We start from the raw sequence: 15,457 nt of genomic DNA, 5'->3' as shown, positions 1-15,457 counted from the left end.
GAGCCATAAGTCTAAACTTCACCAGGAAGTGGTGTGATCATGACAATGGGGTGACACCAACCCACCCATCTCCAGACCACTCCTTCCTCCATCTGGAGCAAAAACCAAGTTGAGGGTGTGCCTGCCCTATGCGTTGGGCCAGTGACAACTTGAGACAGCCCTATGGTCGTCATGGAGGCCATGAAGTCCCAAGGCTGGACACTAGAGGCAGCCTCAGGATGGACATTGAAATCAGTCAGGACTATCGTTCTGGGCTCCTCCAATACCACAGCCAAGATGGCCACCGCCAGCTCAGTCAGAGAAGCTGTGCTGATGTTACTCTGAGTATCCAGGTGGGCAAAGCTAGGTCAGATCAACTCCTCCCAGCTCACCCACCCAGGTCTTGGTAATGCACACCAAATCGGCACCTTCATCCACGATCACATTAATAGATGAATGTGGTCTTATTGTGTACCGATCTGGCATTAAACAACAACACACACAGGCCAGTGGGCACAACAGATGAGCAATGAAGAATCCATCCATGAGAGGAATGGGAGGGAGGAACAAGGCATAGATAGCCTTGACCTAGTCTTGTATGATAATTCACCACCTCTCCATGGCTATACTTCCCTCTACCCGTGATCACCAAAATTGGGGTGGCATCACCCCTGTCACTCCTTACTAAGACTCCTCCTAAACACCTGATATGGACCCATCACGAGCCTACCAACAAAACCTACCTGAGCCAATTATCCCAGTAGGCCTCTGCGAGAATTAGGAACAGTAAAACCCACTCAATTTTTTTCACACAGGGCACATCTACTCCCCCTCTGTCTCACACTCAGGTAGGGCCAGCCTTCTGCCAGTTACAGACTCTCACTCTGAAGGCATCTGGCAACTTTCTCCTATCATTCAGTTCACTGCACAGGCTCTCACCCTTCACAGGAACTACACACGAGCCACATGCCCTTCCCACTACCAATCTCCTCCAGATTGGTTAGGGAAAAGAGAAAGAAAGAAAGAAAGAAAGAAAGAAAGAAAGAAAGAAAGAAAGAAAGAAAGAAAGAAAGAAAGAAAGAGGGTAGTGCCCTCGCCCTCTAGTGGGCCACCAGATGTTGTTCGACCACAACTCCCATCAGCCTCAGCCAGCATTGCCAATGGTCAGGAAAGATGGGAATTGTGGTCCAACAACATCTCCCCAAGGGGCTCCCCAAGAGCAGCTGGGCTTTTATGCCCCCTGACCCAGCCAGGAGCTGACGCAAGAGGCTGCAGGATTAACTGCAGCCTCTCTGTGGAGCAAGGATCAGGCAGGGGATCCAAGTCCAGCACTTACCAGGGACTTCAGCTGTCTTGAGAGACAGCAACCGAGAGGAGCAAGCAGCAAGCACCCAGATGCTCAGATACTCAAATACTCCCAGTGCAGGTCTTCTTCAGTCCCCCTTATGCTGCAGCTGTCCCCCCCCCCCAGGAACAGGCCTTTTAACTGGTGTTGCCAAGTAATGAATCTGGGACCTGCAGAGCTATGGCTTCTCCTTTTTTGTCCAGGTGAGATGTTTGCCTGAGTGCTTTTGAGGGAATTTGATTATCAAGCCTATCACTGTTTCTGTGTTATAGACCTTCCTCTTTCAACAAGCCTTTTAAATAGAGGCCTTCTCCCAGTCTGCATCTGTGTTGGAATTTCTTTTAAAGGTGTTTTTAAAGCTTTTTTTAAAAAAAGATGTTTTGTTTTAATATCTTTAATGTCTGTTTTTATGATGTTTTATAGTATTTTTAGTGTTTTTGTCTGCTGACCTGGGCTTCTACTGGCAGGAAGGGCGGGATATAAATTTATTATTATTATTATTATTATTATTATTATTAACATGCATTTGGGGTATGACTCATTGACCTGTTCTCACGGCTATCACTGGGGAAACAGATATTTGTATTTTCAATATATAGGCAATACCAACATTACTCTAAAAATGAGGGATTCCTGAGTTGCAGCTCTGACTGCTACAGCACAGATCCATCAGCCCACTAATTTATTTTTATTTTTAACAAAATGGAAGGAGATGCCATGAGACATTATAACATCTTCCATCCTCTGTCAGTCACTCCCAGTTTTTCTTAGTCCCAGAGGTTTGGGGACATCCTGAATATGACCTTTATATCCTCTTTTCTACTTAATAACTGTTGATGCCTTTCATGAGTTTTTCTAAATCTTCTTATGAACCATGTACATGCCAACTTAGCTAAGCCACCCTGACACAGATGTTCAAACACTTTAAAGCTGAGCAGGGAGGCAATAAACTCATAGCATCAGCAAAGCTGGTAGGGGAGCACCCTCAGAATGTCAGCAAAATAAATAAATAAATAAATAAATACCATGCAGCTTCATTTATCTAAATGACATTGAAGCCAAGAGAGTGGTGTTTTGATCCACACAGACCTTAAGACTTTCATCATTGTTGTCTTTCAAGTGCAATCCTGCGCATGTCTACCGAGAAATAAATCCCAAATGGGACTTTGTTCCCAGTAATTGTGCACAGAACAGCAATCTTCAAATGGTGACATGGGTGTCACTGGCACTCCCCACTTATGTCTTGTGTAAACCTTGATTCATTTTTTCCCCCTGAATGCAAATCTCCACAATGAAATTGACATTATACAAGCCGGCATCTAACCATTCTAAACAAATGACAAAGTTCTTAAGGATTGCACTTACAGAAACAAATGCTTTAGGCAGCCCTAAGAGACTGGGATAAATTGGAATATAGAATCACACAAGCCCTATTCAACTGTTATTGCCCCATGCATTCAAAGAATATGGGGACGAGGAGCAGGACTGAGCATGCTACTTCTGCCCCCAGTGTCCCAGTCCTTCTGGCTCCACCCCTGAACTTCATGCATTGAGCAGGAAGGTCTGAAGAGGGTGGTTTTTGGTTTTTTGCATGCTGAAGTGAATACACATAGCATCTTCCCTGCAATGGGAACCCTATGCAGTCAGGCATCCTGATCACAGGGAGGATTCTAGGTTCCTTCACCCAATGCACACAGAATCCCCCTTCAGATCTTTTCCCTAATGTGTGAAACTCCAAGGCTGCAGCTGACAGGGACAAGACTTTTGGGGTGGGACTAGTGTGCTCAGCCTCTGGTCCCCTTTCCAAATATTCTCAGCGACACCTCAACAAGGCTACACATATAACCCTAAGGGCCATATCATACATTGCGTAGAGATGAATCTTTGTTTGCCACAAAGACTGTACTAAGCAGGAAGTTGCAGACCATTGCAGCTCTCTAATGAATTCAATTTTTAAGGAAAACGTATTCGTCCTAGTCAGATTTTACACTTTTAAGTATATGCCTAAAAGGTCACACCTGAGGGTCAAACCAGACATGGCACAGGGCATCTGTAATTGAGATGGTTCATGGTTTTTTCCTTTTTACTAATTTGCAATAGGAAGGGGCATTTAATCCTTTCATTTCACATCGTTTTACTGATGTAAACCCTCCTCCCAACGACTGGGGACAGGGTCCCTAATCTTCAGAACGTATTAGCAAAACAAAAAACACGAGAGATCACAACATTTATTTATTTATTTATTTGTTTGTTTGTTTGTAAAAAGCATTTACCCTCTCACACAACATCAGGGTGGTGCACAACAACACCACAAAAACAAGACCAAACAACCATTAAAATGACTAGCTACTATAAATAAAAACATTTTAAACAGCTGCATAGGCCTGCCGGCATAAAAAAGTCTTCAAGAGTGAGGATGCCTGCTGAATCTCTGCTGGAAGAGTGTTCCACAGTGTGGGACTGGCAAAACTAAATGCCTGACTTCTGGTTGAGGCCAGCCAGGCCTCTGTAACACACTCCTCTGGATGAACGAGCTGGGATATAAGAACTCAGGCAGTCCTTAAGTTATCTTGAACTAGAGTTGCTTAGAGCTTTGTATATCAACACAAGAACCCTGAACCTGGCCCAGACAGCCAGTGCAGATGTTTTAGTAATGCAGGTGTTTAGAGATCCAATCATGGATCTCTAGCATCGGGTCTGGTTTGGCTCTTAGTTGTACACCTAAAACTGTTATGTGTGGAATGGCCTTTATCTTGTGCCTACAGTTCTACATCTCTTTCAAACAGCTTGAACGTTTTGCTGCTTAATCCATTGTCCCTTACTGCCACAATGCCACATGTTTAGCTAAGGCTGGGTGCTGTTCTTTCATTTCATTTGGGAGGGGGCACAGGCTTTGCACGTGTGTTTAAACAGAAAGCACCTCCTGCTGGATCACTCCTGTGCAAATGTTCCACAGAATGTGGATGAGCACCTGGATCCAATGGGTGCCAACAATTCAAGATCTAGAAATTGAATCCATGTGGAGAAGCTGCTGTCACATGCAGCTCCTCCTTCTTGAATCAGATAAAATAAAATTATTTTTTAAATATGTTAAAAGTACCCTAAAAAGGTGGACAAAATGACCAGAATGGAAGACATTGCAATAATCTGTCTAAATGACTGTTGTTCATGTAGACAATAGTACAACTAAGTACAAATAAATTAGTTACTAGCAGGGCTGTGGAGTTAGTATGCCAGACCTTCGACTCCGACTCCTCTATTTTTCTACTGTCCGACTCCGACTCCTTCGTAAATGGCAAATGTATATTAACTAGTAATAACATATTTACTGTAGTAAAATGGCAGCACAAGGCATTTCATCACCACCATGTGAATCCAGAGCTTGGAAAAGTTACTTTTTTGAACTACAACTCCCATGAGCCCAATCCCTGGGGCTGATGGGAATTGTAGTTTAAAAAAGTAACTTTTCCAAGCTCTGGATTCATAGTTAATATACATTTGCCATTTACAAATGGGCGGAGTCGGAATTGGTTCATTTCTACCGACTCCAACTCCGACTCCACCCAAAATTGCTCCTGACTCCACGACTCCAACTCCGACTCCACAGCCCTGCTTACTAGTACATAATAAGTACAAATAAATTAGTTACCAAGCACTATGAAACTAGTTACTATAAGAAAAATATAGAGCCTTTTTTACATGTTCCTACTGGACTACTTGTACATTATTAGAGCTAGGCTTCGGGCACACTAGTCACTTAGAATGCAGCAAGAATGGTTTTTCTGGCTGCGTTTTGAAGCGACTCTGCCCTCTGCTGGACACACCTTCTTTCCCCACTGCTGTCTTCAGACCTTTCAGGAACGCCCACAGCAAGGAGTCGGGTCAGTCACTGTTTCTGCCTGAGCCTGCAGCAAAGTGTTTCCATTGGCCACACCTGGAAGGCAAATGTGTTGATCTACCAATCAGTTGCAAAATCTGTCTGAAGCTGATTTAAACAAAAAACAAAAAACCCCACACTGGAACTGATCTGACCAGGTTTTAGAATAAAAAGGGGCAGAATTTGACAGAGCTTGGAAAAGTTACTTTTTTGAACTACATCTCCCATCAGCCCCAGCCAGCACCATGCTGGCTGGGGCTGATGGGAGTTGTAGTTCAAAAAAGTAACTTTTCCAAGCTCTGGAATTTGAATAGCATTGTATGCCCCCATTTTCAGAAAAGAGAGGTGGAGATGCACTGGAACCGGCAGAACAGTAAGTGTGTCTCTACCCCTAGATTGAGGACTACCACTACAATCTTAAATACATGTTTTATCACCAGTGATGTGTGTGGTGGGGCAGAGCTGCCCTCCTGACACCAGCATCACTGCTGCTTACCTGGATGGGCAGGGGGACTGACAAAGGTAGGGCTGCAAAGGTGCACCAGCAAGACCAGTCTGGTGCTCTGCTAGTACACCTTTGCAGCCACAGCCTCACCGTCACCCTGCCCTAGCAGCCAAACCACCGGTGTCAGGAGGGTGTCTCTGCCCTACCACATTTGTCTCTGTTGATGCTTACTTAGAAATATGCTTAGAAACCAGCCCCACTGAGGCTTGCATCCCTGTGATTGTGCTTAAGATCTCAGCAGTTGGCTTCAGTTCTGCTCTAGTTATGTACAGATAGTCATGTGCAACAAGTAACAGCTCCAGATAGGGGGAATGCAAATTGTCATCTGTGTCACAAGATGCATCCACTTGTTTTCATGGGACTAGGTGAGCATTGTGTTATGGATGCTCGTGCATGTCTGCACCTACATTGGGTTACATGTTCTCAGATCCCCCTTGTTGGATTGGGATATTGGTGTTCACAAAATGGGCAGGGCGTGAAGTTTTTTGTGAACTGAATGTCCTGCTAGCGGACATACCACAACGGATAAAACAAAAACGGTCTGGCGTCAAGTATGCCCTTAAATGACAAACAGAATTTGGCATATCCTGAAACTGAGACCACAGAGGTTACACAGCAACATAGGAAGGTGCCTTATACTGAGTCAGACCTTTGATCCATCTAACTGTGTATTGTCTCCACTGGGGTTCCCAAACCATGGTCCATGGACAACCATTAGTCTGCCAGCTTCATTCAGGTGTCTGTGGCATGTCCAGATCAAATATTCATATTGATTTTAATTGTATTTTATTGCTTTAATTTGGTATATTGTATTTTATTGTATACAATTTATATTCCACAGAATTCAATTTTATTTTTATTATTATTATTATTATTATTATTATTATTATTATTATTATATCTCGCCCTTCCTCCCAGTAGGAGCCCAGGGCAGCAAACAAAAACACCAAAACACTCTTCTTGTTGTTATGTGCCTTCAAGTTGATTAGGACTTATGGCGACCCTATGAATCAGTGACCTCCAAGAGCATCTGTCGTGAGCCACCCTGTTCAGATCTTGTAAGTTCAGGTCTTTGGTTTCCTTTATGGAATCAATCCATCTCTTGTTTGGCCTTCCTCTTTTTCTACACCCTTCTGCTTTTCCCCAGCATTACAGTATTGTCTTTTCTAGTGAATCAGGTCTTCTCATGATGTGTCCAAAGTATGATAACCTCAGATTCATCATTTTAGCATCTAGTGATAGTTCTGGTTTAATTTGTTCTAACACCCAATTATGAGCAGAGTATCCAAAACACTCTAAAACATAATAAAAACAGACATTAAAATATATTAAAACATATTAAAACAAAACATCTTTAAAAACACCTTTTTTTAAAAAAAAAAAGCTTCTTAAAAAGCAATTCCAACACAGATGCTAAATGCTATTTATTGTATAAATTGTTATACAATTTATTGTTGTTATGTGCCTTCAAGTCGATTATGACTTATGACGACCCTATGAAACAGGGACCTCCAATAGCATCTGTCATGAACCACCCTGTTCAGATCTTGTAAGTTCAGGTCTGTGTTGTACAATATACGTACGAAATGAAAGAAGCAATACAGACACAGCTAAAAATAATCTAGCGCAGTGCATTACACTTGCTACAATAGGCAGAAAAAAATCATTAGTGGTCCACCAATAGTGTCAGCAATTTTCAAGATCTGTGGGGGGAAAGGTTGAGGAACCACTGGTCTGCACTGATTGGCAGGAGTTCTCAAGGATCTCAGGCAGTGGGGTCTCCCATCCCTACCTGGAGATGCCAGGGATTGAGCCTGGTACCTTTCCCTTGCAAAACAGATGCTTTATCATTGAACTACAACCCTTCTAGTTCAACACAAAAGGAAACACCAGCCCAAGTTAAGCATGTGTAGGTCTCGCGGATTTCAACAGCAAGTTAACCACATACTTTAAACACTTCCACTGAAATAATTGTGACTTAAGAGTGATTAAATTTAACTCGATTATGCCCAACGATTTCCAAGTTGTTGCTGTTGTTTTAAAAAAATTAAATAAAACAAATGTATAAAAGAAACACAAACAATCCTTGAGAAAGAGATAGGGAAATCCAAGATTAAAACATGCATGAACTCAAACTGTGAAATGCACCAATTCTGTCATTCATGCTGGCTGATTATCTATATCTGCATCCCTGATTAATGCATTCCCCTAAAACAATATGTGGAAAAAGTAAGATTTAATTAAACATAATGCTCAGAATCATTTTTATTTTAATTTGGAATCTAATAAATGTATTTTAATGAACCCCTGAGTCTCCTTAACATTGCAGTGTTTTACAAATATATTTTCCAATTCATTCTGAAAGCCAATCCACTCTCCTACTAATTTTTGATATGCAAACACACACTAAGTGCAGAGGAAACTGCTCGATAACCAGGGCCAGCGTCAGGGGTCAGTATCATCGGGCACTTGCTGAGGCCCATACCCTCAACAGGGATCTAATTGCTGAGCCCCAGAGCCCCCTGGGCCAGCAACTCCTCCTTGCCATTGCTGCCTGTTCACCTGCCTTCTCCAAGCAATGTCAGAAGGAAGCACAAAGGGCAACAGCCTCCGCTTGCCCTTTCCTTTTGATTGGGTCCACAAGTAAACAAATGGGCCATGATGTCAACCTTCAGGGCAGGGTCGTCACTAGGGTGGTGCGGCAGGTGTGGGCCGCACCGGGTGACACCACCAGACTGGGGTGACACCCAGAGCCACCCCCCCCAGGCACCGCCTAGGCACCAACAAGAGCCTTCGCGTGGTGCACCGGTTAGAAGGTGGAAGTGGCGTCAGCGAGGCGGCATCGCGCTCCCGGGCCCTGTTGTTTGGCCGTGCACTCCTAGAGGCCACACACGCGCTGCGCGCACGCAATCACTCACAGTCTCAGAGAGAAGGCACTGCGGGCCGCACCGGATGACACCAACCCTAGTGACACCACTGCTTCAGGGCATTGCCAGTGGGCCCCTCCCCCACTTCAAAAATCTGGAGCCAGCACAGTTGATAGTACAAATGTAAAACTGTTATTGACTTCACACTTACTCCTTGTCCACCACCACCACATTAGGATTCCTCTGCTTAATGTCCAGTCAAATGTCCAGAAAAAGCATATGACCGAGTATGTTTTGACTGTTCCAGTTTAGACTGCAAATGTGGGATTATATGTTTGAATGTTCCCCTTTTTTTAAAAAACAAAAAAAACAAAGCAACCTCCCTGCAAATGGAAAGCTAGTGTTATAGGCAGACTGGAACCTTTCATCCTGGAGAGCTGATTTTCTACATGCAGGGAGCTTTTATGTGGGAGAAATGCAGTCCCCCACTGCACCAAGGGAATGCCATATGATTTTGAAGATCACATTGTTAAACTCTTGGGACTTATCCTTGCCATACATTAAAAGCGCATTGCTTCCCCCAAAGAATCCTGGGAACAGTAGCTTGTTAATAGTGCTGGGAATTGTAGCTCTGTGAGAGGTAGACTACTACAGTTCCCAGGATTCTGTGGGGGAAATCATGTGCTTTCAATGTATGGTATGGATGTGACCTTAGTTATACAATACTTGTGGAAATTCAAGGCAACATTTCATTTTATTGAACAGCAGCCAGAGGAGCAGCTGATTTGGATCAGGGCAGGGAGGGAGATTTAAACACACACACAAAACTCCTCCATGTCACATATAGTTTGACTCTCGTTCTGGCAAATTTTGAGAGGTTGCTTCACCATCAAGCGTAGCAGGAATTCAACCAGTTGCTTCTTAAAACACTGGAAATACAACAGCTTGAAGTGGGTTATTGAAATGGTTTTATCATGTTAGGCCTGTGATAGTTTTGTCAACAGGGCTGGATCTTTTGGACCTGAGCGAACCTGTCTCCCAAACCCAAAACAAAGCAAAAAAGTTGGAGAATTCCTCAAGAGGGGAAGGCTTGAAGGCTTCTGCCCACAGGAAGAAGGCAGACAACCCAGATATTATCAGTGAAGATGTGGAGCAAAAACTACAGCCTGTCAGAGCTCCTGAGAAGTCATCGTTGGATTTAGGTACTTGCGTTTAATTACCAGCTGCCATCTACCGCCTTCCTGCATGCTGTGCTTTCCCCTCCCTTACTCATGTTAGGCCTTAGTAGCCTTGCTTCACTGTAGGGCTTGAACTTCAGGATCCCAGGCTGGGATTAGGGATGGGCGAGAATTTTGATTCAGTTTGCATTCCAAGCCAAATGTATCAAATTCACACTTTCCAAGAAACAAGCCATATGAGAACCAAAACACAGCCATCATTCGAAATTTGCACTTGTTCAAATTTTGAGGTGCAACTTGCTAACCACACAGTATTTTAAAAAATGCATATATTAGGAGAAAGCGTGCATAAAAATGAATATATGAGTGAAAATAACATGCAAAAATGCATTAAATGATAAGAAATGACTTGCAAGAATGTGTACTTTAGTCAAAATGCGCAACAAAAATGGTACATTAGGAAAAATTCACACTGAAACGCTGGAAAGTTTTCATGAGGATTAAAAAAAATGGCAACTTGCTGCAAAAATGTGGAGAACTGAATTTAAGATTGGAAAAATGAGAAACTGAGGGAACGGAAACGGGCAGTTCTTTCCATCCCTAGCTGGGATGCAGTCCGGTGAGCTACCAAATACATCCAGCAGGTGTAGGGAATCTTTGGCCCTCCAGATGTTGCTGAAATGCAACTCCCATCATCCCTGGCTGTTGACCATGCTTGCTGGGGCTGATGGGAGCTGTAGTTCAGTAACATTTGGAGGGCCAAAATTTCCCCACACCTGACATGCAGTGCACTGGACCAGAAAATCCTGTTAGCTTCCCAGAGCTTAGAGTAAGCCCTGACAGCAAAAACCAGAGTTTGTTATTTTTTTTATTTAGTCCTTTTGAAAGTTGGCCTAAATTTGTATCTATACAAATAAATTGCATGCAAATTTGGGTCATGAAAATTGTATGCAAATTTGGGTCATGGGCTTGTGCCCCAAAGTCAGTTAAATACCTAGCAACTCACCTGGGACCGAAGCTGGATGCCTAATTGCTTCCTATCATAATGGATCTGAATAGCTGGAGGGTATGGATTAGCGGTAAGTGACATTGGATCCTGTGGCTGGTGGGTGGTCAGAAGCTCCTGAATACTAGGATACTAGGAATCTGGGCTAGAGGCATGAGGGACTGTCTCTCACTGGAGGTGTTCAAGTGGAGGCTGGTTAGCACATGGCTTCCCCCAAAGAAACCTGTGAACTGGGGTTTACCCCTCACAGAGCTACATCACAGCACCCTTAACAAGCTACAGCTCCCAGGACTCTGCTGGAAGTGATGCCCTTTAAATGTATGCTATGTACATAGCCTAGATGGCTTGCAAGGCTCCCTCAAGTCTGCGATACTATGATCTTTGCCTAGTCAACAGAGCAATACCTTCTGCTAGCTGTACAAGAGACTTCCATCTTAACCCCTCAGGCGCATATCTGGATGTAGCTGATTGCCAACCCAGCTCGGCCCTAGAGCTCTTTTCCATGTAGAGTCATCCTTTTTCGTTAGTTTTTCTCTCTGCTTGGAGTGCTTTCCCTGCTAATATCTGATAATATCATGTGCATTTCCCCAATTCCTTCTTTTTAAAATCTCAGCATCTTGGAAGGTACTTGAAGCCACACCTACTTTCAGGGCAAGGGCCACAAAGAACAATTTGTGCCATTTTGAGAATTTGTGCCACTAAGCTGGGAAAAGTTGCTAAAAAGTTTCCAGATGACTTTTGAGGGTCTTGGGGCTGATGATACTTTGAGGTTGTCACAGTCTGTCTCTATTCCAATTTGCTTTGCTCTTGCTCGGCCTGTATTTCTTGTGAGGGCCGGGCTAAAACCTGTCCAAAGCATTTTTCTGGCTTGAAATTAGAGGCATCTTGGGGAGGGGGATGTTTTCATGATCCCAGGAATCCCAGTGGCAACTAATTACCATTTGTCCACCTATGTGTATGTATTGCCTTCAAGTCAATTCTGACTTATGGCGACCGTACGAATAGGGTTTTCATGAGGCTGAGAGGCAGTGACTGGCCCAAGGTCACCCAGTGAGTTTCATGGCTATGTGGGGATTCGAATCCTGGTCTCCTAGGTCGTAGTCCAACACCTTAACCACTACACCAAAGGCTGCAAAGTGAGGGCAGGAAGTATTGCCCTCAATCAAAATGGCTTCAGTACAATACAAAGTCATCACAGAGCACCATTATAAAGCCAACTGAGAGTGAGGACAATGTGAAAAAATTGCCTGCTGGTGAAAAAATGGCAACAGTCACTAGCCACTGGTATTCTTGGGAATGTGATTGCTGATTCAGGTATGTTCATATTCACAGCCCCACCCCTAAATTACCAAAATGTTCCTCAACTTCTCAACATGCAAAAAGGGTGGGAAAAGTGGGGGAGATGTTTTAATATAGACCTAGTTTTTGTAAAAGAAACAGATACAACAAACACACACAAGTATCCAGTGCTCTCTCCTCACAAGGAAGCCTGTAAATTTTTCCCTGATCTTCCCTATCACTTAGGTGCAAAAACAATTTTGGATCAAATTGCCTTTTGCAAAGTCATAGCAATTTCTCAAAGTGTCACGGCTGTGTAAGATGTGGCCATTTGTGCAAATGTACTGCTGGCTCTCAAACTCTTTTTGTTCTTAGCTGTAACTCTGCTAACAAGAGCAGCCGCTGATAGCTTAGAATGGATGAATTGGTTCTTTTTAGCTCCATAGACTGACAGTTTTCTCCTAAACCTTGTTTGGATCTGGAGGGAAAGCAATATATTTCTGAATGGCAGTTCCCTTGCAAAAGAGCTTTTCCCCCCCTCCTCAGTCAATATCCAGGCACAGCTAGAGAAATGGGATGAAATGAAGCTTCATGGAGATAGGACCAGCAAAGGCTTTCCAGCGCCTGAAAGAAAACCTTCATCGTCTAGAGCTCCTTCAAAAGAATTTTTATGGTAAGACCTATTTATTGACTTTTACAGCAGGCCGGCCCTACTGTTGTGCAGGATGAAGCATCTTGTCTCAGGTAACTGATTCTGAGGAACCATTCAAGGACAGCAAATTGTCCATTATTAATGGCAGAGATGGCTGATTCACCATCCATGACCCTAGCCATGGCTTTCTTGACTCCAAGCACCACCACTCCCAGGCATGCAAGATAGGGGCAAGGGGCAAGATAGTTGCTTGCTGCTTCCAAATTTTGTAGGCACTCTTTCCTAGGAAGGAGGTGGTGTTTGTAAATAAAGAGATCATCAAGACTAGTCTCACAGCAGCTAAAAGGCCAACTTTATGATAGCTTTTGACATTATTCCTAAAAGGATTGCACTTGAACATTACAGAGTAAGGTCACATCTACACTGTGCATTTAAAGCATTCTTATCCCACTTTAATAGTCTTGGCTTCCTCCAAAGGATCCTGGGGACTGTAGTTGTTGAGGGCACTGTTGAGAATTGTTAGGAGACCCCCTATTCCCCTCAAAGAACTACAATTCCCAGAGTGGTTTAATAATCAATCACTCTTCCCAAGGAACTCTAGGAATTGTAGTTCCGTGAGGGGAAGAAGGATCTCCTAACAAGTCTCAGCAGCACCCTTAACAAACTACAGTTCTCAAGATTCTTTGGAGGAAACCATGGTGGTATAATAAATGTGTGATGCAGATGTGGCTCATGTTCTGCTGAACACAAGAAGGTTTCCCCCTCAGAACCCAACACATGAAGGTCTAGGTGGAACCTGTGAGGATGGTGATGTTGGGGGCATGGCTAGCATGCACTGGCCTGTTCTTTCCTCCTCCCTCCCATTCTGAAAACATGTGGGGGGAAATGCCTGGCTATGAGCAGCTTCATATCTGCTATCTGACACTCCTTGTAACATGCAAAGCACAATGTGAATGTCTTTAGGATCATGATGCATCTTACAATGTAGGCAAGACTCAGTGGGCTTGCCTCCCAAAAGCATCTGCTGTGCTGGTGTCACAATGATGGGATGTTCAAACATATTCTCCCTAGGTCTGCAGAGAACAGGTCCCAGTCAGAGCTGGCCAGTGTCAAGACTGTGTTGGAATCTGATTCGGTCTCAGATATAGAATTAGCACCGGCACCAAAGGTAAGAGATCAGCATGATTTGGACACGTTGTGCATTTAAGGCAGCCTTCACCAAGCTGGTGCCCTCCAGCTGTTTTGGTGTGCAAACCCATAGCCCCACCAAGAGAAAAGCAGCTGAAAGGAGGGTTTTTTGGGGGGAGGGGAGTTCAGCATATCCATCTCTCCTGTCTTTCTCTGTTCTAAATCCCCCCACCATTTAATAGCCATTTAGTACGAGCCATACTCTTGCAGACAGATGAGGACACCACTATGTCTAGTTAGAGACCTTAGAGAGCACTAAATAGTCTGAGGCCACCCATTGGCCCCTAAAATCCAGAGAAAAGGAAACAGTACCTGTCTGTCACCCAGGGCTCCCAGTTTGAGCACTTTGGCAACAGGCAGAGTGGCCAATGTGGACAGCGTTTGGGTGGGGCAGGGCAGCAGTAAAGTCGTGGGTGCATGGGCACACCAGCAGGAGTCCCACCACACCAGCCACAATTGGTCATAGGTATATGCTGCATTTGCCCTAAGTACTCAAAGCAGTTCACAGGACTTAGGGCTCATCTACATGGTGGTTTAGTATGTGTTTGGTGCTACTCACATTCCCTTCTAATTCGCATGGTTCATATGATGTTACAGGCAAACAGAAACTATCACGTAGTCTTCCCCCTGTAAATCCGTACTAACACAATCCTCTGATAATACAAAAAGGGAAGGAAAAAACATCTTCACTGCATATTTCTAGTCTTCACAGATGCTTTGCTCCAATGCTTTTAGGTGGGTGTGTCAATCATTCCCCTTTCCATGCCCCCTCCCTCCTCCTCCCTTCATTCATTTCATTTCCTGTGGGCTTACAAACAACTTCTGGCTGCTCTCCCCCATTCTGCTAGCATTCTTATGTTGCTGCAAATGGTTCCTTATTTTTCTTTTCACCCTAACTAGTACGCAAAAGCATAACATTGCTCAAACAAAGATTTGTATTTCAGCTGTATCCTACTAGGGAAAACACAGATATTTGCACTTCCGGGCTTTTTTTTAAAGGAACCCACTGCAGCATGCTTGGTTGCCATGCAACCAGAGGGAGTGGAAATGTTAAATTAGAGGGCGTGATCATTAGGAAATTGCATGATTGATACTTCCCCTCAGTGTGAATAGAAAACACCATGTTAGCAACTGACATTCAGCCCTTACTGTGGATGGTGCAAATAGAAAACGGAAGTAAAAACAGTGCCTTTAGTATGAAGTAATGCTCTCGTGTGGATAAGCCCACAATGATAACACTATATGAATAAATTATAATACTACTACACTACAAACCACCAGAGTAGATCCACACCATACATTTAAAGCACACCCAATGCTCATCCAAAACACATGAGTTCCCCCAAAGAATCATGGGAACTGCAGTTTGTTAAGGTTGCTGGGAGTTTGTACCTCTGAGAGAGTAAAACCACAGTTCCAGGATTCTTTGGGGGAAGTCTTGTATTTAAATGCGCATTGGATGTGCTTTAATTGTGTGGTGTGGATCTGCCCTAGACAATTCAATATTTAACAGTTTGTTATTTATTTATTTTATTAAATCATTTTATGTCCCACTCTTCCTCCAATGTGAAGCACAGCACAG

At 43.7% G+C, this 15,457-nt stretch overlaps 1 protein-coding gene across 3 annotated transcripts in view; it reads left to right on the top strand.

The window, feature by feature from the left end:
• PEX5L (peroxisomal biogenesis factor 5 like) overlaps nucleotides 1-15,457 on the top strand; it is a 94,861-nt gene that overhangs the window by 15,019 nt on the left and 64,385 nt on the right. For 2 of the 3 annotated variants that reach the window (XM_061634512.1, XM_061634511.1), the window contains exons 3-5: nucleotides 9,566-9,775; nucleotides 12,582-12,708; nucleotides 13,759-13,855. In XM_061634512.1, coding sequence (XP_061490496.1) covers nucleotides 9,566-9,775; nucleotides 12,582-12,708; nucleotides 13,759-13,855 — 434 coding nt within the window. The remainder of the gene's footprint in view (nucleotides 1-9,565; nucleotides 9,776-12,581; nucleotides 12,709-13,758; nucleotides 13,856-15,457) is intronic. The other variant, XM_061634513.1, reaches the window with a different exon arrangement.

The sequence above is a fragment of the Rhineura floridana genome, chromosome 7, assembly GCF_030035675.1.
Source record: "Rhineura floridana isolate rRhiFlo1 chromosome 7, rRhiFlo1.hap2, whole genome shotgun sequence".
Classification (NCBI taxonomy): Eukaryota; Metazoa; Chordata; class Lepidosauria; order Squamata; family Rhineuridae; genus Rhineura; species Rhineura floridana.
Note: the sequence above shows the minus strand (reverse complement) of the source record. Positions and strands in the feature narration are given on the sequence as shown.